The sequence below is a fragment of the Coregonus clupeaformis genome, chromosome 30, assembly GCF_020615455.1.
Source record: "Coregonus clupeaformis isolate EN_2021a chromosome 30, ASM2061545v1, whole genome shotgun sequence".
In the NCBI taxonomy this organism is placed as follows: domain Eukaryota; kingdom Metazoa; phylum Chordata; class Actinopteri; order Salmoniformes; family Salmonidae; genus Coregonus; species Coregonus clupeaformis.
Window position 1 is genome coordinate 4,929,181 of NC_059221.1, and position 23,838 is coordinate 4,953,018.

Consider the following 23,838-nt stretch of genomic DNA (forward strand, 5'->3'; position numbering starts at 1 on the left):
CGGACTCCTGGGCACAGGCAGGGGCTGCAGCAATCCGGCTGGGGGGCTGGCAGGACGACTTGTGTTGGTTGCAGATGGGGCAGGCTTGGACGAATTCCCGTACATCCTTCCTCAGAGAGGGCCACCAGAACCTCTGGGCGAGCAGGTTGTAAGTGCGGGTGGAGCCAGGGTGACAAGCTAGGCGGGAGTCATGTCCCCACTGAACGACCTGGGACCTCAGGTCTTCGGGGACAAAAAGGCGGTCAGCTGGGCAAGTGCTGGGACCTGGCTGGTTACGGAGAGCCTCCAGCACCTGTTCCTCAACAGCCCAGGTCAGAGCTGCAACGATGCAGGGACTTGGCAGAATCGACACAGGGTCCTTGGAGGGGTCAGGAGCGGAGTTAGTAGGTACTGGCCGAGGGGGTAGTGCGGGGCAAGCAGGCAGGTTCGGTGGCAGTCCTCTCCCCACTCCCTGATCACCCCGGTCACCCAGTCGAGCTGAGGGTTGTGCCGGGCGGAGCCATGGGTAACCCAGGATGAGGGGTTGGCCTGGAGAGGGGAGCAGGTGAAACTGGATAGTTTCTTGATGGTTTCCGGACAGACCCATCGAGACCGGGGCCGTGACATGAGTGACCGATCCGAGTAAGTGTCCGTCCAGTGCCCGGGCAGGAATAGGAGGTGTCAAACGGAGGTTCTCCAGTCCCAGTTGGCGTGCCAGCTTGATGTCCATTATGTTGGCTTCGGCGCCAGAATCCACCAGAGCAGCCAGGGTGTGAGTTGAGTCAGGGAGGCGGAGGTGAACTTGCAGCAGGGGTTTGCGGTCGGAGGACTGGATGGTCATTGAACTCAACCGGACTCCCCCTATGCCCGGTGAGCTTCGGCCCTTTAAAGGGCAGGTTACCACACGATGTCCATCACCTCCACAATAGAGGCAGAGGTTTGAGGTGAGCGTCGCTGGCGCTCTGCAGGAGTGAGAGAGGCTCGCCCAATCTCCATAGGCTCAGACTGATCAAGCTGAACTGGGTGAGTGGCAGTAGATGACAGGAGCCCAGTCGGATCTCTCCGAATGCCGGTAGTAGGTGGACCTTGGCGCCCCCCTCTCACGACGACGGGTCTGTATCCCTCTGTCGATCCTGACAGTCAGTGCGATGGCTTCATCAAGAGTGGAAGGCAGTTCATGGGAGACCAACTCGTCCTTGATATAGTCAGCCAAACTATGGAAGAACGCGTCCACCAACGATGGTGTGTTCCAAGAACTTCGTCTAGCCAGGGTTCGGAAGTCGATGGAATGGTCTGCGACTGTACGTCTGCCTTGTCGAATACTGAACAGTTCACGAGACGCCTCTGCGGTTGGTGAATCCAGGTCAAACACCTTCAGCATCTCCTCTGCAAACCGGTCGAAGGTTGCACATGCGGGGGTTTGACGTTCGAACTCTGCTGTTCCCCAGAGTCGAGCTCGGCCCGTCAGGTGAGTGATGGCATACCCAACCTTAGCCCCTCCGTGGCGAAGGTCCTTGGCTGCAAGGAGAACTGAAGTCGGCAGCTAGTCAGGAATGGCCGTACCTGGGTAGAATCGCCGTTGAACCGCTCGGGGTTTCCAATCTTGGGTTCGGAGCAGCGGCTGCAATGACCGGGGCAGGTAACTCGGGGGCAGGGCTGGTGGGCAGACTGGCTGGGGTCAGGTTGGTGAGGAGTTGAATGATCATGGCGAGTTGTTGTTGCTGCTGCTGGGACTGCTGCTGGTGCTGCTGGAACTGCTGATGCTGTTGGTAGCTCGGCCTGAAGCAGAGAGGTGATGTCGCCGCTCATGCGGCCTAGCTCTCTCTCAGTGTGTTCCAGGCGTAGCATGGCGGTGGGTTGCTCAGGTTCTTCGGTTTCCATGTCGGGGGAAGTGTGCGCTGAGTCCATAATGGTCAGATCGTACTGTCACGGTTCAGACAGACGACAAGAGGACCACAATTGCGTCACACCAGAAAGTTTATTTAAACTTAAGGGGAAAGGGATGTAGGGGAGTGAGTGAAGGCTCCAGGGGTTATCCCGTCCGATGTGCTGGGTCTGTGCCTCCCCCAGTGGCAGCGATGCATCCGATGACGCCGGTGGTTGGTGGTCCAGAAGTCCTGGGGGGGGGAGGAAACACAGACACAACGGGGCGGAATGAAACCAGGCAGCAGTACAGTTCAAGGGAAATCCAAAATACGTAGTAGCAAGGCAGAAGGCTGGTCAGAGTTACCGGGATTGAAGAGTAGTCAGGAGTCGTAATAGCAGAAGCAGGTCTGGATCTCCTGAGGCAGAAGAGTATCCAAAAACCAGGCAGGTCCGGGGTCACAAAACCAGGGTGAGCCAGAAGCGCGAGCAAACAGGTTCCGGGTGTGAGCTTTGCAGACGATCTGACACAGGAGAGCTGAAAGACAGGGCTATAAATACTGGGAGAGGTTAGTGGGTAATGCAGCGCAGCTGGCAGAGTAATTAGAGCCGAGCAGAGCAGGGACAGGTGGAGCTAGTTAGGCTGAGTAGAGAGAGAGTGGTGAGCAGAGTGGAAACAACTTAAGGTGGTAACCCAGTGGAGTGAGAGGGCTCATGACAATGGCCTGACAAACTGCTCTAGCTCTGTCAAATTCACCGCAGATGCGGAAGTGCGACATAGGCGGATGCGGTGGATTGAGATGCATTCAATGCAAAACACAGATATTTCTAGCTTAAACTGACAGGTTTTTATAGGGATTTTTTATTATTATGCTAATTAGTTTTCCACGGGGGTGTGGACATCAACCTTAGGGGGATAACACTGTACCTCATTAGTTGGTTCCTTTTTTGATCATTTTCACTTTGATTTGGAGAGACATTTTAAATACTGAAAGGTCTGGTGCGTCTGAAATGGCACTCTATTCTCCCTATAGGCCCTCTACCCAGTTGTGGAGGTCATGACTTTTGACCTCTGACCTCTGTCTCCATGGTAGCATGTGATGCCGGGCGCTGGGGTGTGGACTGTGCCAACGTGTGTGAGTGCCCGGGCAATGATGGCAGCTGTGACATCATCACGGGACAGTGTCGCTGTGAGGCGGGCTACACGGGACCAAGCTGCCAACAGAGTACAAAGAGAAATATTGCCTTTCTAGAGTGTGTGTGTGTGTGTGTGTGTGTCAGTGGAGGCTGGTGATTTGAAAAATGTAGGTGGATGGGAGACCCTCGGTATAGGCGCAGACCGCTCGGCGACAACAAAGCGTCTTTCAAAAATTGAGACACAGCAACCAACCAAGCCGACTCGCGCTATAGTAGACTAAATGTTGCCATAGGTAGGTTATTTATCCTCCAATGTGATTACGTAGTACCTGTCTTGACTGCATCAAACCAGGAGAAGCTAGCTAAGCGAGCTAGCTAGCTAGGCTAATTGAGGCTGCATGCACTTTCTCGTCCTACACAGTTACAAACAACAACAACTTCATTCAGAATATAAAGTAGCAGCCTGCCTGTTCTTAGTTGTTGTAGCCTATCCTTCTCCTTTAACTTTTAATTCCATCTTCCATTGATTAGATATCTCCTCACTTTTGCCCCACACGGAGGCTCTATGACTGTAGCCTATTGCCACTTTGATGACTTATGATTGGCCAACAACAACAAGCTACACGCGCCACTCTTGTGAAAATCAAAGAGCAGCAGCATAAATTGTACTATTTCTCTCTCTCTCTACTGCAGCGTTCGGATCTGTATGGGTCCTTCCGGACAAGTCAGTTAAAATTACACATACCCAAGACCCGTGACAATCATATCAGATCCGACCCAGACCCATGACATTATTTAGAATTCTGGATTCGGATGCGCTCGGGTCCCGTCTCGGGTATTCAGGTACAGGTGGATCTGTGAAGACCTCTTGTTCAGAGGCTTGACTTCAGTGCAAGACAGGGTTGAGGTGTTCAGAGGCTTCAGTGCAGGACAGGCTCATCATGGATGGATGATGTTGGAGAAGAGCTCAACTCTTCCACTGAGGGCAGGACAGGATTTGAATTGGAAGACAAAAAAACAATAACACAACACAGTTAGACAAAAGAGCTAAGAATGAGTAATAATGTGATTGTGTTTGTGATTGTGATTGACTCTACATAAAGTAATGAGAGAAAATTGACAGGGCTACTCACAGTGCTTAGAGAGGAAACATTCAATGTTCCAGTGGATGAGAGGGCTCATAAAACATGGTTTAAGTTCATGTCAGGGGAGAGTTGACACTGGTAGTGGAGTGGAGTGGTCGTCACCTCTTTATCAGGGAACAAAAGGCAGATACAAATAGCAGATACATTCCATTACAGCAGTGCCATCATAGGTTTGGGCAACAAGTTTCTCCATAAAGTTAAACGCCGATCTACTAAGCTAACATATGAAATTGTTATAAGATTGTCATACCATGGATAATTTATCTATTTGATTTTGAATTTTAGGACCCCTGTAGGTATAAAATAAATATATTTTTAAATGATTTTATAAAATATTGAATTTGGCCTTTACTACTATAGCCCATAGAAATGCATTGAAGAGCACATTCATAAATGGCAAAAAATTAATCATGAGGAAAAAGGTTGTGTAGTGTCTGTACGAAAGCTCAGGAAATATTGAAGTTTTTTTAACCCCTTTTTTTGTAGGCACAAAACTACCTACATACTTCCATTCATTTTTTTAAACTGGGACCAGGTTACCTTTAGACTAGTGCAGTGACGCTTGGTTGTAGAGCCATTGTGTTCATGAGAATCCCCCTGTGTTCGTGAGAATCCCCCCTTTCAATAGAGTGGTTATATTAGTTAGTAGGCCAAACCGTTCGGACGCTACAGATGTTTCCGTGAGAAGACCGATTTTCTCCTGGTCTGAAAAACTGTGCTGTAGCTCTGCCACTTTCCACTGCAGATGCGGAAGGCCGGATGCGGTGGATTGAGACGCAGTCCATGCAAAAAAACAGATATCTCTAGCTTAAACTGACAGATTCTGATGGGGATTTTTTAAATTCTGTTACTTAGATTGACACATCAATGTAGCCCAAGAAACATTCCTGAATAAAGACCTGATCATCCACATACTTGATGGCCCCACAGGTCGGAGAGTGGTGGGGCAATATTTTTCTTCCCTGGGGCTCAGCGTTTTTGCTTATCTGGTAACCTAACCAGATAAAACTCTGCAACCTATAGGGTATGACAGTGATTAATTACTGGTTTTATATGGGCTATGATGGGACCAGTGTTTCTAATCAGGCCACATGGTTTTAAACTCCAGGGCCTTTGGAGGATGAAAACCCTGTCAAACTACAGCAACCTTGTACTTGCTCATATGAATTATATTTAGACCCGTTCCGAAAATGGATCCGTGGCTTTTCCACCTGACCCGATATGCATAAATAAATAATAATTAAACGGAGACCCGTTCGGAATGGACCCGAGGACAGTCCGACCCATTCCGAAAAGGCCAGTGGAAAAACAGACCCAAACCGACCCGTGCTGGTTCGGATCCGAGAGACCCGTTCAGATCTGAGAATAGAAAGAGCGAGAGAAAGAAACCTCCTACTGGGTGCTGCCAACGCCATCAATAAACAGGCAATATTGGCCAATTGATCCACAGTTACTGTCTGAGATTTTAGTGCAAGCCCTAGAGAGACCGAGAGAAAAATAGAGATATGCCGGTGCCATGTTCTTTATCCTTCTCAGACTGCTATGCAGATATACAGTGCATTCGGAAAGTATTCAGACCCCTTGACTTTTTCCACATTTTGTTACGTTAATCTGCAAATAGTCTCGTTTTCATCCCATACAGATACAGATGTCAGATCGCTAATGTTTAGGTGTAGCCTAGGCTGCTGCAACATTTATGTAAATAGTTTTTGCTTGTGTCTGTCGGGAGTTATGATGTGTTAACATCACGTTTGCAAAATAAATATCGGAGAAAAGTGAAAGCACACTTGAGCGCGTTGTGCAAAAAAATGATCTGCTTCAACCTCCCACTGGGCACAGATGTCAATACAATGTCTATTCCACGTTGGTTAAACGTAATTTCGTTGAAATGATGTGGAAACAATGTTGATTCAACCAGTGTGTGCCCAATAGGCTTTTTTTTAAATATAACTTTTAACAGATGATGTGATGGAAGCTATCAAATCATTTTGAATTGATTTCGACATCCCAGAGAACACAGCAGAAACGTCCATCACATCAAAGCATCGTAATGTGCAATTACTTCTGCAAACTCCTTGTAGTTGCTCTTGTTTCCCTCTCATCGTGCCCCTAAGTAAAAGCCAACTCTTGCATGGCCAAAAATGCAGTATTGTTGATAAGCTATTTCTTCTTACCTTCTCGTTTGTCTTGTGCAGTTTGAATAAGCAGACCTTCATCAATGTGGCTTTTTCCAAGAAGCTTGAATCTGATGTGGGCAATGAAAGTGGTTCTTCAACAAAAAATCCACTACATTGTCGTTAGCGTTAGCCATTCTGGCAGAGAAAACTGCACTCTGGTAGCTAGCTAGCTATTTGCTACTGAGGTGTGGCAAGGCTCAAATATACAATTCTAAAACCAAGAAAACAATATATAATCTACCTCCTCCGTCACCTGTAGTGTAAAGAAAGTAATTTGAATTGAATAATATCCTAAAAACTATAACTATTCACTAAATCAATCTCAATCTATCCAACAATGTCACCAACTCACAAAAATCACACATGCGTAGTAATAAGTTAATTCTCTGATCCTTTGATTGGATGGACAACATGTTAGTGCATACTGCAAAAGCTTTGATTGGTTGCAGGACGTGTTCTGGAAGTAGAGTCACAGAGGAAGGCTGTGCTTCTCTGGTCTTTCTGGTCTCTTAAACCTCTCACACCTGAGAGAGCTGGACTTGAGTATAGAAAGACTCAGAAGTGAAGCTTTTACTATGTACTGTAGGTCTATGGAAGGGGGTGAGGAGCACAAGCCTCCTAGGTTTTGTATTGACGTCAATGTAGCCAGAGGAGGATAGAAAATAGCTGTCCTCCGGCTACACCATGGTGCTACCCTAGAGGGTACTATTGAGACTACTGTAAACATTCACTTTAAAACAGTGTGTTTTAATCAGGTATTTGGTGACATTAATATATTTAGTATAGTTTTATCTAAAAGGATAATTTTTCTGAAATTCACTGAGCAAGATGGTCCTCCCCTTTCTTCCTCTGAGGAGCCTACACTGGTGTGTGTGTGTGTGCGTGCATGTGCATGTGCGTGGGTGTAGATGTGTGTTACTGTACATACACTAGCTGGGTTGGGGCCTTCTCTGCCTGACACTGTTTAATAACAAAGTCACTAGCATGGAGAAGTGTTTTAGTTTCTCTCTAAGCTCTCTCTCTCTGCCCCGGTGCTGAAACAGAGTGCCCAGAGGGCTCCTTTGGCGCTGGCTGCAGACGCAGGTGCCAGTGTGCCAACGAGGCGGCCTGTGAGCATGTGGGTGGAGCCTGCACCTGCCTGCCTGGTTGGACCGGCACCTACTGTGAAAAACGTAAGTGTGTGTGTGTGTTGGATAACTAATTACAGTATGGCTGTGTATGTATGTGATGAATGCCCACGTGATATGTTTGTAATGTGTAGGTGTGTATTTGTGACTGTGGGTGTGTATTTATGACTGTGCTTGTGTGTGTGTGCACGTGCGTGCATGTGTGCATTTCGATGTGCCGTGTGTGTGTTTTGCAGCTTGTCCTGAAGGCTTCCATGGGCTGGAGTGTCAGCAGCAGTGTCAGTGTTCTAATGGGGGGAGATGTGACCACCTGACAGGGGCCTGCCACTGTCCAGACGGCTGGGTCGGATCACAATGCAACACCAGTGAGTCCTATTGGCTTATACACCCATTCATCCATCCATCCGTGGAATTTCTGTAGCAGCTCAAAAAAAGAAAAGAGAAACAGAAAAACAGGTGGAAGTAGATTTAATGAAGCAACTACACCCCATTGTGCTATTTCTCTCTGTGTCTGGTGCATTAATACTCATGTTCCCCAATTGTATGTGGCACTGCATAATCCCCTGGATCAACATAGTCATTTTTCAGTTCTAACTGGTAACGGGGTGCCAGCAGGGCCCATTCTAAAGAAGTGTGTGTGTGTGTGTGTGTGTGTATGTGTGTGTGTGTGTTTGTGTGTGTGTGTGTGTGTGTGTGCGTACGTACAGTGCATTCGGAAAGTATTCAGACCCGTTGACTTTTTCCACATTTTGTTATGTTACAGCCTTATTCTAAACTGGATAAAATTGTTTTTCCCCCCTCATCAATCTACACACAATACCCCATAATGACAAAGCAAAAACAGGTTTTTAGACATCTTTGCAAATAAAAAGTATCAATTTTACATTTACATAAGTATTCAGACCTTTTACTCAGTTTGTTGAAGCACCTTTGGCAGCGATTACAGCCTTGTGTCTTCTTGGGTATGACGCTACAAGCTTGGCACACCTGTATTTGGGGAGTTTCTCCCATTCCTCGCTGCAGATCCTCTCAAGCTCTGTCAGGTTGGATGAGGAGCGTCGCTGCACAGCTATTTTCAGGTCTCTCCAGAGATGTTCGGGCTCTGGCTGGGCCACTCAAGGAACTTCAGAGACTTGTCCCGAAGCCACTCCTGTGTTGTCTTGGCTGTGTGCTTAGGGTCGTTGTCCTGTTGCAAGGTAAACCTTCATCAAGGATCTCTCTGTACTTTGCTCCATTCATCTTTCCCTTGATCCTGAACAGTCTCCCAGTCCCTGCCGCTGAAAAGCATCCCCACAGCATGATGCTGCCACCACCATGCTTCACCGTAGGGATGGTGTCAGGTTTCCTCCAGACGTGACGCTTGGCATTCAGGCCAAAGAGTTCAATCTTGGTTTAATCAGACCAGAGAATCTTGTTTCTCATGGTCTGAGAGTCTTTAGGTGCCTTTTGGCCAACTCCAAGCGGGCTGTCATGTGCCTTTTACTGAGAAGTGGCTTCCGTGTGGCCAGTCTACCATAAAGGCCTGATTGGTGGAGTGCTGAAGAGATAGTTGTCCTTCTGGAAGGTTCGCCCATCTCCACAGAGGAACTCTGGAGCTCTGTCAGAGTGACCATCGGGTTCTTGGTCACCTCCCTGATTAAGGCCCTTCTCCCCCGATTGCTCAGTTTGGCCGGGCGGCCAACTGTAGGAAGAGTCTTGGTGGTTTCAAACTTCTTCCACTGTGTCCACTGTGTTCTTGGGGACCTTCAATGCTGCAGACATGTTTTGGTACCCTTCCCCAGATCTGTGCCTCGACACAATCCTGTCTCTGAGATCTACGGACAATTCCTTCGACCTCATGGCTTGGTTTTTGCTCTGACATGCTCTGTCAATTGTGGGACCTTATATAGACAGGTGTGTGCCTTTCAAAATCATGTCCAACCAATTGAATTTACCACAGATGGACTCCAGTCAAGTTGTAGAAACATCTCAAGGATGATCAATGGAAACAGGATGCACCTGAGCTCAATTTCGAGTCTCATAGCAAAGGGTCTGAATACTTATGTAAATAAGGTATTTCTGTTGTTTAAAAAAAAATACATTTGAAAAAATGTCTAAAAAACAGTTTTCGCTTTGTCATTATGGGGTATTGTGTGTAGATTGCTGAGGATTTAAAAAATTGTTATCCATTTTAGAATAAGGCTGTAACGTAACAAAATGTGGAAAAAGTCAATGTCTGAATACTTTCCGAATGCACTGTATGTGTGTGTCTGTTTCTTGCAGCTGTGCCTGTATTGTGTGGAGAGCCGATCGTTTCCAAAACTCTGTCAAGACACACTTTGTATCTGTGTACAGTTACAGAATGTTATGGCTGTTTTTGTTCCCCCTAACATTCTGCACCCTGCTCCTGTTGTAGCATGCCAGGCAGGGTGGTTTGGCCATTGGTGTCAACACACCTGTGAGTGCCATAATAATGCCAGCTGTGACCCTGTGAGCGGGCAGTGCCAGTGTATGCCAGGCTGGACTGGCCCCAGCTGTGAGCAAGGTACTGTCAGTGTGCGTGTGTGTTTGTTTCTGTTTGTGTGTGTGTGCGTGCATTCGTGTGTGTTTGTATGCATACCTGTGTACATGTGGAGTGGTTTCCCCTGTATTAATTTAGCAGCAGTGCACCGTTAAATTGTTGCCGCCAAACCCCCAAAAAATTAAAATATAGCAATGGTAGATTGAAAGGCTTTCCCAAATACTTTCTCAATTAAATGTCAACTAACTACAAAGTAGCCTATGCCTACCTGTCAGAATGATATCATGATTATGTGCATACATTTATTGGGCATTCGTTTTGCGAACTCCATCACATATGCACTACATATCCGCTGCTAACCAAACAACAGTGCTAGGTGCATGCTCACTTTAATTAAGGGGTAACTATACTCAAAAATTTAAAAACATTTCTTAGATTTTCCACACACCTCAGAAGTGGTCTCCTGATGTGATTTAAGCATTGTTGTGGACTTAGAACATCAATAATTAAAACAAATATATTAACACTAGAAGCGCAGAGAGCGTCATTTTGAATTTATGAATTTACATGTTTTATTAATTTGCTGTATTTGAAGTCATGTCCCCCCAGTCCTTCACTTTTCCTAAATAAGTATATTTAACACACGTACAATGAAGTCCAAAAAATGATTGGATCACTTGATAAAGATGAGCAAAAAAAGACTGTATCAAATAAATAATACAAATACAGAGCTATATTGTATGGAAATATATATATACATATATATATATATATATATATATATATATATATATATATATATATATATATATATATACAGTGAGGGGAAAAAAGTATTTGATCCCCTGCTGATTTTGTACGTTTGCCCACTGACAAAGAAATGATCAGTCTATAGTTTTAATGGTAGGTTTATTTGAACAGTGAAAGACAGAATAACAACAACAAAAATCCAGAAAAACACATGTCAAAAATGTTATTAATTGATTTGCATTTTAATGAGGGAAATAAGTATTTGACCTCCTCTCATCAGAAAGATTTCTGGCTCCCAGGTGTCTTTTATACAGGTAACGAGCTGAGATTAGGAGCACACTCTTAAAGGGAGTGCTCCTAATCTCAGTTTGTTACCTGTATAAAAGACACCTGTCCACAGAAGCAATCAATCAATCAGATTCCAAACTCTCCACCATGGCCAAGACCAAAGAGCTCTCCAAGGATGTCAGGGACAAGATTGTACACCTACACAAGGCTGGAATGGGCTACAAGACACAAAATAACTGTCAATCTCCCTCGGCCTGGGGCTCCATGCAAGATCTCACCTCGTGGAGTTGCAATGATCATGAGAACGGTGAGGAATCAGCCCAGAACTACACGGGAGGATCTTGTCAATGATCTCAAGGCAGCTGGGACCATAGTCACCAAGAAAACAATTGGTAACACACTACGCCTTGAAGGACTGAAATCCTGCAGCGCCCGCAAGGTCCCCCCGCTCAAGAAAGCACATATACATGCCCGTCTGAAGTTTGCCAATGAACATCTGAATGATTCAGAGGAGAACTGGGTGAAAGTGTTGTGGTCAGATGAGACCCAAATGGAGCTCTTTGGCATCAACTCAACTCGCCGTGTTTGGAGGAGGAGGAATGCTGCCTATGACCCCAAGAACACCATCCCCACCGTCAAACATGGAGGTGGAAACATTATGCTTTGGGGGTGTTTTTCTGCTAAGGGGACAGGACAACGTCACTGCATCAAAGGGACGATGGACAGGGCCATGTACCGTCAGATCTTGGGTGAGAACTTCCTTCCCTCAGCCAGGGCATTGAAAATGGGTCGTGGATGGGTATTCCAGCATGACAATGACCCAAAACACACGGCCAAGGCAACAAAGGAGTGGCTCAAGAAGAAGTACATTAAGGTCCTGGAGTGGCTTAGCCAGTCTCCAGACCTTAATCCCATAGAAAATCTGTGGAGGGAGCTGAAGGTTCGAGTTGCCAAACATCAGCCTCGAAACCTTAATGACTTGGAGAAGATCTGCAAAGAGGAGTGGGACAAAATTCCGCCTGAGATGTGTGCAAACCTGGTGGCCAACTACAAGAAACATCTGACCTCTGTGATTGCCAACAAGGGTTTTGCCACCAAGTACTAAGTCATGTTTTGCAGAGGGGTCAAATACTTATTTCCCTCATTAAAATGCAAATCAATTTATAACATTTCTGACATGCGTTTTTCTGGATTTTTTTGTTGTTATTCTGTCTCTCACTGTTCAAATAAACCTACAATTAAAATTATAGACTGATCATTTCTTTGTCAGTGGGCAAACATACAAAATCAGCATGGGATCAAATACTTTTTTCCCTCACTGTATATATATATACATATACATAATATATATTATTTTATACTAATACTGTTGCTTAGAGAAAAAGACAAGTCATACAAAAACAACTCAAAAGATACAGGTCAAAATGATTGAATGCCCTGTTTTCAATACTCCAGCTCCCTCACCTTGCGAGTATAACTGAGCCATCTTCCTTTTGAGGCAAAACCAACCACTGGAGTGCATGGCCAAAGAGCTGTATTTTCATGTCATCTGACCATAGTGCCGCTTCCAGTCCAAGTACCAGTGCCATTTAGCAAACTCCAGGCGTTTACATTTGTTGGATGACATGAAAATAGAGCTATTTGGCCACACACACCAGTGGTGGGTTTTGCGTCAGAAGAAAGATGCATATGCAGAAAAGAATTCCTACCTACTGTAAAATATGGTGGTGGATCTTTTGATGTTATGGAGCTTTTTTTCTTCCACTGGTCCTGAGGCCCTTGTTAAGGTCAAAGGCATCATAAACTTTACCAAGTGCGAGGACATTTCTGCCAAAAACCTTACTGCCTCTGCCAGGAGGCTGAAACTTGGCTGCAAGTGAATCTTCCAGCAAGACAATAACCGTAAGAACAAATCAAAATCCACACAAAAATAATAATAATGTGACCACAAAATCAACATTTTGCAATGGCCATCTTGGTCTCCGGACATGAACCCCATTGAAAACCTGTGGTTTGAATTGAAGAGGGCAGTCCATGCGCAGACGAAGGATATAAAAAATCTGGAAAGATTCTTGATTGAGGAATGGTCTAAGAAACCTCCAAATATTTTTTTTAATCTGATAAAACATTTTAGAAAAAGGTTTTGTGACGTTATCCTCACAAGGGGAGGGTGCTGGAGAATTGAAAACAGAAAATCCAATCATTTTGACCCCTCTCCTTTTCAGATTTTTTGTATGACTTATTAAACAATATATATTTCTCTGAGCATGCAATATAGCTCAGTATTTGTATTATTTATTTTAAACAGTATTTTTTGCTCATCTTTATACAGTGGGGAAAAAAAGTATTTAGTCAGCCACCAATTGTGCAAGTTCTCCTACTTAAAAAGATGAGAGAGGCCTGTAATTTTAATCATAGGTACACGTCAATTATGACAGACAAAATGAGGAAAAAAAATCCAGAAGATCACATTGTAGGATTTTTAATGAATTTATTAGCAAATTATGGTGGAAAATAAGTATTTGGTCAATAACAAAAGTTTCTCAATACTTTGTTATATACCCTTTGTTGGCAATGACACAGGTCAAACGTTTTCTGTAAGTCTTCACAAGGTTTTCACACACTGTTGCTGGTATTTTGGCCCAATTCCTCCATGCAGATCTCCTCTAGAGCAGTGATGTTTTGGGGCTGTCGCTGGGCAACACAGACTTTCAACTCCCTCCAAATATTTTCTATGGGGTTGAGATCTGGAGACTGGCTAGGCCACTCCAGGACCTTGAAATGCTTCTTACGAAGCCACTCCTTCGTTGCCCGGGCGGTGTGTTTGGGATCATTGTCATGCTGAAAGACCCAGCCACGTTTCATCTTCAATGCCCTTGCTGATGGAAGGAGGTTTTCACTCAAAATCTCACGATACATGGCCCCATTCATTCTTTCCTTTACACGGATCAGTCGTCCTGGTCCCTTTGCAGAAAAACAGCCCCAAAGCATGATGTTTCCACCCCCATGCTTCACAGTAGGTATGGTGTTCTTTGGATGCAACTCAGCATTCTTTGTCCTCCAAACACGACGAGTTGAGTTTTTACCAAAAAGTTCTATTTTGGTTTCATCTGACCATTTGACATTCTCCCAATCCTCTTCTGGATCATCCAAATGTACTCTAGCAAACTTCAGACGGGCCTGGACATGTACTGGCTTAAGCAGGGGGACATGTCTGGCACTGCAGGATTAGAGTCCCCGGCGGCGTAGTGTGTTACTGATGGTAGGCTTTGTTACTTTGGTCCCAGCTCTCTGCAGGTCATTCACTAGGTCCCCCCGTGTGGTTCTGGGATTTTTGCTCACCGTTCTTGTGATCATTTTGACCCCACAGGGTGAGATCTTGCGTGGAGCCCCAGATCGAGGGAGATTATCAGTGGTCTTGTATGTCTTCCATTTCCTAATAATTGCTCCCACAGTTGATTTCTTCAAACCAAGCTGCTTACCTATTGCAGATTCAGTCTTCCCAGCCTGGTGCAGGTCTACAATTTTGTTTCTGGTGTCCTTTGACAGCTCTTTGGTCTTGGCCATAGTGGAGTTTGGAGTGTGACTGTTTGAAGTTGTGGACAGGTGTCTTTTATACTGATAACAAGTTCAAACAGGTGCCATTAATACAGGTAACGAGTGGAGGACAGAGGAGCCTCTTAAAGAAGAAGTTACAGGTCTGTGAGAGCCAGAAATCTTGCTTGTTTGTAGGTGACCAAATACTTATTTTTCACCATAATTTGCAAATAAATTCATTAAAAATCCTACAATTTCCTCAATTTGTCTGTCATAGTTGACGTGTACCTATGATGAAAATTACAGGCCTCTCTCATCTTTTTAAGTGGGAGAACTTGCACAATTGGTGGCTGACTAAATACTTTTTTTCCCCACTGTAAAGGGATCAAATAATTTAGTACCCCACTGTATGTTGAATTTCGACATCACAAACATAATTTGTGTTATAAGCAGTTTTAAGAGGACGTGTAATTCCCCCCCGCCCCTCATTCACTGCCAGTCAGCCTTTGATGTTTTAATGTCTATATAGTATCAGAAAAGGCAGATTCTGCAATTTCCAAATCACCTACCATTGCTAAACAACTCTTTAAAATGAGCCCATTAAGCACTATTCAAAATATAACTTTTTGGCAGAATTACCATGATTCCATGGACTCCAGTAATATATTTAAACTCAAAATATGCCATTCTGATCTTTTGAAATGCATTTTCTTAGTTTCATAATGTTCCTTAAGACCTGCCTAAACAAATTAATAATGGATGATCTTTGTGATGGTGTTTGAATTTAGGTGTTTTAGTGTTTTTTCATTTATAGCCTACAGTTACATTAAAGACATGTTCTGGAACGTTGGCGACTACTAAGTATTTTTTAAACATCCCGCTTTGGGCTGGATGTGTTAATGTGTAGTTCATACATAATCTATGAGCAGAATTTGAGCATAATTTTACCCCAATTAGCCATTAAATCCCTAGTTTGAAAGCAACTGTATTTCTGGAAGCTGTTCTGCGCCATTTTACCTACATTTTCCCCCAAGTGGGCCAGCCCCCTAGCAATCCGAGTTCAACCAATGAGCTTCAGCCCCTTTCCAAATGAGTGACAGCTAGCAAGATGCACATGATGCACCCACAGCAGAGAGAGAGAGAAATTACGTGGTGCACATATCTCACATAGTACGCAATTTTCAGGGACCACTTTTGCCTCGTGAGCGCTACTTTCAGAACTACTGGCTAAAAAGTATACAAAAGTATACAAAGAAAATGCTATTGTGTTGAAATACATTTTCTTTCATATTCTAATGTTAGCTTCATAAACAAAACCAAAGGATTATTCTTGTGATGTCATATGTGAAATGTATTTATTAGACTGTTGACGTCAAAAATACGTTTCATTTGCTCAGAACCGGGGGGTATCGAGGACCGGCATTTTAAGTGTTGAAAAAGTGTGATTTTGAGAGCGAAAACATGAAAAAACTGGGGAAGATCCGAAACCTGAACAACCCACCCCTCATTCCCTTTCTACCACTGCTAAAATACATTCTAGTGGAAACACTGTTGTGTATGCATGCATTCATGCACACGCTTCCGGGCATGTTTATGAAAGAGAGTCTGTGTGTGTGCCGTTGCATGTGTGCGTGCGTGACAGTATGAAATATGGTGAAATCTGTCTCCTGCTTACAGCGATGTGTATCTCTCTTTCAGAATGTCTAGAAGGCTTCTATGGGTCAGACTGCCTGCATCACTGCCCGTGTCAGAATGGAGGTGTGTGTGATCGTTTCTCTGGGGGATGCTCATGCCCAAACGGGTGGACCGGGGCGGCCTGCGAACTGGGTAAGTGATGGATCAACCAAGAGGACCAAATGGGGAAGAAGGGGGATTAGGAGATTTGCAATGCACTTAGGCCCTGTAACAAAAGTTAATGCAGTAACGCCGGATAACGTAATACAATTACCATAAATATCCCAGTAGCCACTTGCCAGTAAGCATGCTTTTAACCCTCAAGCTACCGACTGGGGTCATGTTGACCCCAGAGGCATATCATAGCCTAGAATTGACTTCGTGGCCACAGACAATTTCACCCTTAATGACAGTGATCAACACTTTTCTTCAAGTGGGTGAGGCGGTTCAGGGAGTGGCATCTCTTCAACCAAGCGACACCCTTTGTTGCTAGGAAGGAACAGTTGGTATTGTCTTGAAAATACAGCCTAGTATATAAAATCAATGACAAAAATGTAGGCTATAAATGAATTTTTACGCTTTGAGAGAAATTCTTCCCGCAGTTAGAGCAGTGGCAAGACTTCTATCCAGTGTGTATACGCTGGTGTACTTTTAATTGATATTGTCTAGTAAATTCAGCACCACAATCAGAGCATTGGTAAGGCTTTGCTCGTGTGTATTCGCTTGTGGGTTTTTAAGGTTTTGAATCTAGTGAAACTTATGCCACTATCAGAGCAGTGGTAAGGCTTCTCCCCTGTGTGTGTTAGCTTGTGGCTTTTTAAGTCCGTCAAATTAGAAAACCTTTTCACTAGTATGTTTTTGTTGGTGATTTTTTAAGCTTTTAGAATGAGAGAAACTCTTCCCACAGTGAGAGCAGTGGTAAGGCTTCTCTACTGTGTGTATCTGCTGGTGTACTTTTAATTGATATTGTCTAGCAAATCTATCTCCACAATCAGAGCAGTGGTAAGGCTTCTCTCCTGTGTGCACTGATGGATAATTAGATAACTTGATGGCTTTGTCACGAACTGGCCCGTAACAAATAGGGAGACAACGTGGAGAAAAGGAATGACAAAATATATTTATTAACTAAAGCAAATTATATACAGTTAACAATGGTGTGCGTAGTCAGTAATCAGTAGTGTAAGTGAGTGGATGCATGCATAGATGTGATAATGAGTGTTGAAAGGTGCCCAAGCAAACAAACAATGCCACAACCAAAATCCAACAGTGTGTCTGCATGGAGAGTCTCCATAATTAAAGGGGGAAAGGTGTATTTATCCCTGGAACGCACCCGAGCCCAGGTGTGTCCCATTTCTCTGACGACCCTCCCGGCTCCGCCCAACGACATCCTATTAAGGAAAATAAGAACAAAGAGAATTCTGCAGACAGAGTGGGAGGGGCCTGGAAACTAACCAATGTACTCTCTCCAACGCAGCAAATTTAATCAATTTTAGAATAAGGCTGTAATGTAACAAAATGTGGAAATAGTCAAGGGGTCTGAATACTTTCCGAAGGCACTGTAGTTCATTGGGCATGAGGGACAGCCTATGTACACAACAATCTGATAACTGTTGATGGAAGAAAGCATGACACTAATTCAATAGTTTCGTTCTAGTTCCACAAACATAGCAAAAAAAACAACACTGTAATGCAAATACTAAAGTTATTGAAGAATTCACATGGAATGGGCCAAAATAGGCACATCAAGATTTGCATATACTCTACCTTCACTTCAGTTGAGTGGTCTGGCGTTTGGACCACACTTTGACATCCAATGTCTATTGAGCTTTTTGTCTAAAAATAAATGAAACAGTTCCATGTGAGAAATAGTCCTACAGTAAGACTAAAGATGATAACATGTGCCAGATAACATGGCCAATGTTGAATTAATGAAACTCCGCTCAATATCCCCCAATCCCCAAAATATTAGCTATATTACCTGTCCTTTTTCCGATGAGCCATGGTCAGGATAAATCAGGCACACAAAAATGTTTCTAGAGGCAAGCTGAAGTTCGGAGCCGAAGTCTACGGCCCTTCGTCAGCCATTGGTCAACAGTAGAGATTCCTCAATTAGGTATTTGTTGTCATTCAACGAGAGACGACTCGTTTTCATGAAAAAAAAAATTCAGGTTAGATGTAAAATTGTGCGACTAAGATCTCCTCATATTATTATATTATATTATTATTATTATATTATATATCCTCTGCATATTTTGAGGAAGCATATACTGGCTACAATGTCTCAAAATGGACAAAGAGTACTATTGCCACTTTTTTCTCATATTTAAAGCAAAGGTCTTTTAAGGGAGTATGCGAGCACATTCGTTCGGTTCGGCCGGGTTTGGCTAGCCGAGTTCGGCTAGGCGCCAGCCGAACTGAAGCATGCTGACGCCTTAAGAGCTTTCCACACCTGGATTGTGCAACATTTGCCCATTATTCTAATAAAAAATTTCTTTGAACTCTGTCAAAGTGGTTGTTAATTATTGCTAGACAACTATTTTCAGGTCTTGTCATAGATTTTCAATTAGATTTAAGTCAAAACTGTAACTCGGCAACTTCGGAACATTCACTGTCTTCTTGGTAAGCAACTCCAGTGTAGATTTGGCCTTGTGTTTTAGGTTATTGTCCTGCTGAAAGGTGAATTCATCTCGCAGTGTCTGGTGGAAAGCAGACTAAACCAAGTTTTCCTCTAGGATTTTGCCTGTGCTTAGCTCCACTCCGTTTCAATTTTATCCTGAAAACGTCCCAGTTCTTAACGATTACAAACATACCCATAACATGATGCAGCCATGGTGTTTTTCCTATTTTGTTGCATTACAACCTGTAATTTAAATGGATTTTTATTTGCATTTCATGTAATGGACTTACCCAAAATAGTCCAAATTGGTAAAGTAGAATGAAAATAATAACTTGTTTTAAAAAATTCAAAAAAATTAATAACAGAAGTGCATATGTATTCACCCCCTTTGCTATGAAGCCCCTAAATAAGATCTGGTGCAACCAATTACCTTCAGAAGTCACATAATTACTTAGATAAAGTCAACCTGTGTGCAATCTAAGTGTCACAAGATCTGTCACATGATCACGGTATATATACACCTGTTCTGAAAGGCCCCAGAGTCTGCAACACCACTAAGCAAGGGGCACCACCAAGCAAGCGGAACCATGAAGACCAAGGAGCTCTCCAAACAGGTCAGGGACAAAGTTGTGGAGAAGTACAGATCAGGGTTGGGTTATAAAAAAATATCAGAATCTTTTAACATCCCACGATGCACCATTAAATCCATTATAAAAAAATGGAAAGAATATGACACCACAACAAACCTGCCAAGAGAGGGCTGCCCACCAAAACTCATGGACCAGGCAAGGAGGGCATTAATCAGAGAGGCAACAAAGAGACCAAAGATAACCCTGAAGGAGCTGCAAAGCTCCACAGCGGAGATTGGAGTATCTGTCCATAGGACCACTTTAAGCCGTACACTCCACAGAGCTGGGCTTTACAGAAGAGTGGCCAGAAAAAAAGCCATTGCTTAAAGAAAAAAAATAAGCAAACACGTTTGGTGTTCACCAAAAGGCATGTGGGAGACTCCCCAAACATATGGAAGAAGGTACTCTGGTCGGATGAGACTAAAATTGTGCTTTTTGGCCATCAAGGAAAACGCTATGTCTGGCGCAAACCCAACACCTCTCATCACCCCGAGAACACCAACAGGGACTGGGAAACTGGTCAGAATTGAAGGAATGATGGATGGCGCTAAATACAGGGAAATTCTTGAGGGAAACCTGTTTCAGTCTTCCAGAGATTTGAGACTGGGACGGAAGTTCACCTTCCAGCAGGACAATGACCCTAATCATACTGCTAAAGCAACACTCGAGTGGTTTAAGGGGAAACATTTAAATGTCTTGGAATGGCCTAGTCAAAGCCCAGACCTCAATCCAATTGAGAATCTGTGGTATGACTTAAAGATTGCTGTACACCAGCGGATCCCATCCAACTTGAAGGAGCTGGAGCAGTTTTGCCTTGAAGAATGGGCAAAAATCCCAGTGGCTAGATGTGCCAAGCATATAGAGACATACCCCAAGAGACTTGCAGCTGTAATTGCTGCAAAAGGTGGCTCTACAAAGTATTGACTTTGGGGGGGGTGAATAGTTATGCACGCTCAAGTTTTCTGTTTTTTTTGTTTTACAAAATATTTTGCATCTTAAAAGTGGTAGGCATGCTGTGTAAATCAAATGATACAAACCCCCCAAAAATAAATTTTAATTCCAGGTTGTAAGGCAACAAAATAGGAAAAATGCCACGGGGAGTGAATATTTTCGCAAGCCACTGTATACTTGAAGATATGGAGAGTGGTACTCAGTAATGTGTTGTATTGGATTTTCCCAAAGCATAACACTTTGCAGTATTACTTTAGTGCCTTGTTGCAAACAGGTTGCATGTTTTGGAATATTCTTCATCTGCCCAGGCTTCCTTCTTTTCACTCTGTCAATTAGGTTAGTATTGTGGAGTAAGTACAATGTTGTTGATTCATCCTCGATTTTCTCCGATCACAGCCATTTAACTCTAACTGTTTTAAAATCACCATTGGCCTCATGGTGAAATACCTGAGTGGTTTCCTTCCTCTCCGGCAACTGAGTTAGGAAGGACGTCTGTATCTTTGTAGTGACTGTGTGTATTGATACACCATCCAAAGTGTAATTAATAACTTCACCATGCTCAAAGGGATATTCAATGTATGCTTCTTTTTTTGTTGTTGACCCATCTACCAATAGGTGCCTTCTTTGCGAGGCATTGGAAAACATTCCTGGTGTTTGTGGTTAAATCTGTGTTTGAAATGCACTTCTCAACTGAGGAATCTTACAGATAATTGTATGGGTACAGAGATGAGGTAGTCATTCAACAATCATTTTAAACACTATCATTGCACACAGTGAGTGAGTCCATGCAACTTATTACAGTTGAAGTCGGAAGTTTACATACACTTAGGTTGGAGTCATTAAAACTTGTTTTTCAACCACTCCACAAATTTCCTGTTAACAAACTATAGTTTTGGCAAGTCGGTTAGGACATCTACTTTGTGCATGACACAAGTAATTTTTCCAACAATTGTTTACAGACAGATTATTTCACTTATAATTCACTGTATCACAATTCCAGTGGGTCAGAAGTTTACATACACTAAGTTGACTGTGCCTTTAAACAGCTTGGAAAATTCCAGAAAATGATGTCATGGCTTTAGAAGCTTCTGATAGGCTAATTGACATAATTTTAGTCAATTGGAGGTGTACCTGTGGATGTATTTCAAGGCCTACCTTCAAACGCAGTGCCTCTTCGCTTGACATCATGGGAAAATCAAAAGAAATCATCCAAGACCTCAGAAAAAAATTTGTAGACCTCCACAAGTCTGGTTCATCCTTGGGAACAATTTCCAAATGCGTGAAGGTACCACGTTCATCTGTACAAACAATAGTATGCAAGTATAAACACCATGGGACCACGCAGCCGTCATACCGCTCAGGAAGGACACATGTTCTGTTCCTAGAGATGAACGTACTTTGGTGCAGAAAGTGCAAATCAATCCCAGAACAACAGCAAAGGACCTTGTGAAGATGCTGGAGGAAACAGGTACAAAAGTATCAATATCCACAGTAAAACGTGTCCTATATCGACATAACATGAAAGGCCGCTCAGCAAGGAAGAAGCCACTGCTCCAAAACCGCCATAAAAAAGCCAGACTATGGTTTGCAACTGCACATGGGGACAAAGATCGTACTTTTTTGAGAAATGTCCTCTGGTCTGATGAAACAAAAATAGAACTGTTTGGCCATAATGACCATTGTTATGTTTGGAGGAAAAGGGGGACACTTGCAAGCCGAAGAACACCATCCCAACTGTGAAGCACAGGGGTGGCAGCATCATGCTGTGGAGGTGCTTTGCTGCAGGAGGGACTGGTGCACTTCACAAAATAGATGGCATCATGAGGAAGGAAAAATTATGTGGATATATTGAAGCAACATCTCAAGACATCAGTCAGGAAGTTAAAGCTTGGTCGCAAATGGGTCTTCCAAATGGACAATGACCCCAAGCATACTTCCAAAGTTGTGGCAAAATGGCTTAAGGACAACAAAGTCAAGGTATTGGAGTGGCCATCACAAAGCCCTGACCTCAAGCCTATAGAACATTTGTGGGCAGAACTGAAAAAGCATGTGCGATCAAGGAGGCCTACAAACCTGACTCAGTTACACCAGCTCTGTCAGGAGGAATGGGCTAAAAATCACCCAACTTATTGTGGGAAGCTTGTGGAAGGCTACCTGAAATATTTTACCCAAGTTAAACAATTTTAAGGCAATGCTAGCAAATACTAATTGAGTGTATGTAAACTTCTGACCCACTGGTAATGTCATGAAAGAAATAAAAGATGAAATAAATAATTATCTCTACTATTATTCTGACATTTCACATTCTTAAAATAAAGTGGTGATCCTAACTGACCCAAGACAGTTAATTTTTACTAGGATTAAATGTCAGGAATTGTGGAAAACCTAGTTTAAATGTATTTGGCTAAGGTGTATGTAAACTTCCGACTTCAACTGTATGTGACTCGTTAGGGAATTTTTTACTCCTGAACTTATTTAGGCTTGCCATAACAAAGGGGTTGAATACTTATTGACTCAAGACATTTCAGCATTTTAATTTTTAATTAATTTGAAACATTTTGAAAAACATTATTCCAATTTTACATTATGGAGTATTGTGTGTAGGCCAGTGACAACAAATCTCAATTGAATCAATTTTAAGTTCAGGCTGTAACGTAACAAAATGTGGAAAAAGTCAAGGGGTATGAATACTTACTGAAGGCAGTGTAACTCTTCACGACACAGAAGTATATAAACTATTCGACAGTTAAGTCTAAAAAAACTGGAATTTGTCTCAAAACATCTGCCATACACTTCGGAACTAGAAATGGAACAGAACTATTGGTAGAACTTTACTGTACAGAAAAAACTGTGTAATTAACTTTACTGAATAATCATACAAATGCAACATATAAAGTGTTGGTCCCATGTTTCATGAGCTGAAATAAAAGATCCCAGAAATGTTATATACCACAAAAACCTTATTTCTCTCAAATTGTTTGCACAAATGTGTTTACATCCCTGTTAGTGAGCATTTCTCCTTTGCCAAGATAATCCATCCTCCTGACAGGTGTGGCATATCAAGAAGCTGATTAAACAACATGATCTTTACACAGGTGTACCTGTGCTGGGGACAATAAAAGGCCACTCTAAAATGTGCAGTTTTGTCACACAACACGATGCCACAGATGTCTCAAGTTTTGAGGGAGCGTGCAATTGGCATGCTGACTGCAGGAATGTCCAACAGAGCTGTGCCAGAGAATTTAATATGTATTTCTCTACCATAAGCCGCTTCCAATGTTGTTTTAGAGAATTTGTCAGTACATCCAACCGGCCTCACAACCACAGACCACGTGTAACTACACCAGCCCAGGACCTCCACATCCAGCTTCTTCACCCGCGGGATCGTCTGAGGAGGGGTGCTGAGTAGTATTTCTGTCTCTAATAAAGCCCTTTTGTGGGGGAAAACTCATTCCGATTAGCTG

The 23,838-nt window shown here is 43.3% G+C and overlaps 1 protein-coding gene across 1 annotated transcript in view; it reads left to right on the plus strand.

The window, feature by feature from the left end:
• LOC121546508 (multiple epidermal growth factor-like domains protein 6) overlaps positions 1–23,838 on the plus strand; it is a 119,991-nt gene that overhangs the window by 73,122 nt on the left and 23,031 nt on the right. The window contains exons 18-22 of the mRNA XM_041857771.1: positions 2,937–3,068; positions 7,345–7,473; positions 7,665–7,793; positions 9,824–9,952; positions 16,202–16,330. Of these exons, the coding sequence (XP_041713705.1) occupies positions 2,937–3,068; positions 7,345–7,473; positions 7,665–7,793; positions 9,824–9,952; positions 16,202–16,330 (648 nt within the window). The remainder of the gene's footprint in view (positions 1–2,936; positions 3,069–7,344; positions 7,474–7,664; positions 7,794–9,823; positions 9,953–16,201; positions 16,331–23,838) is intronic.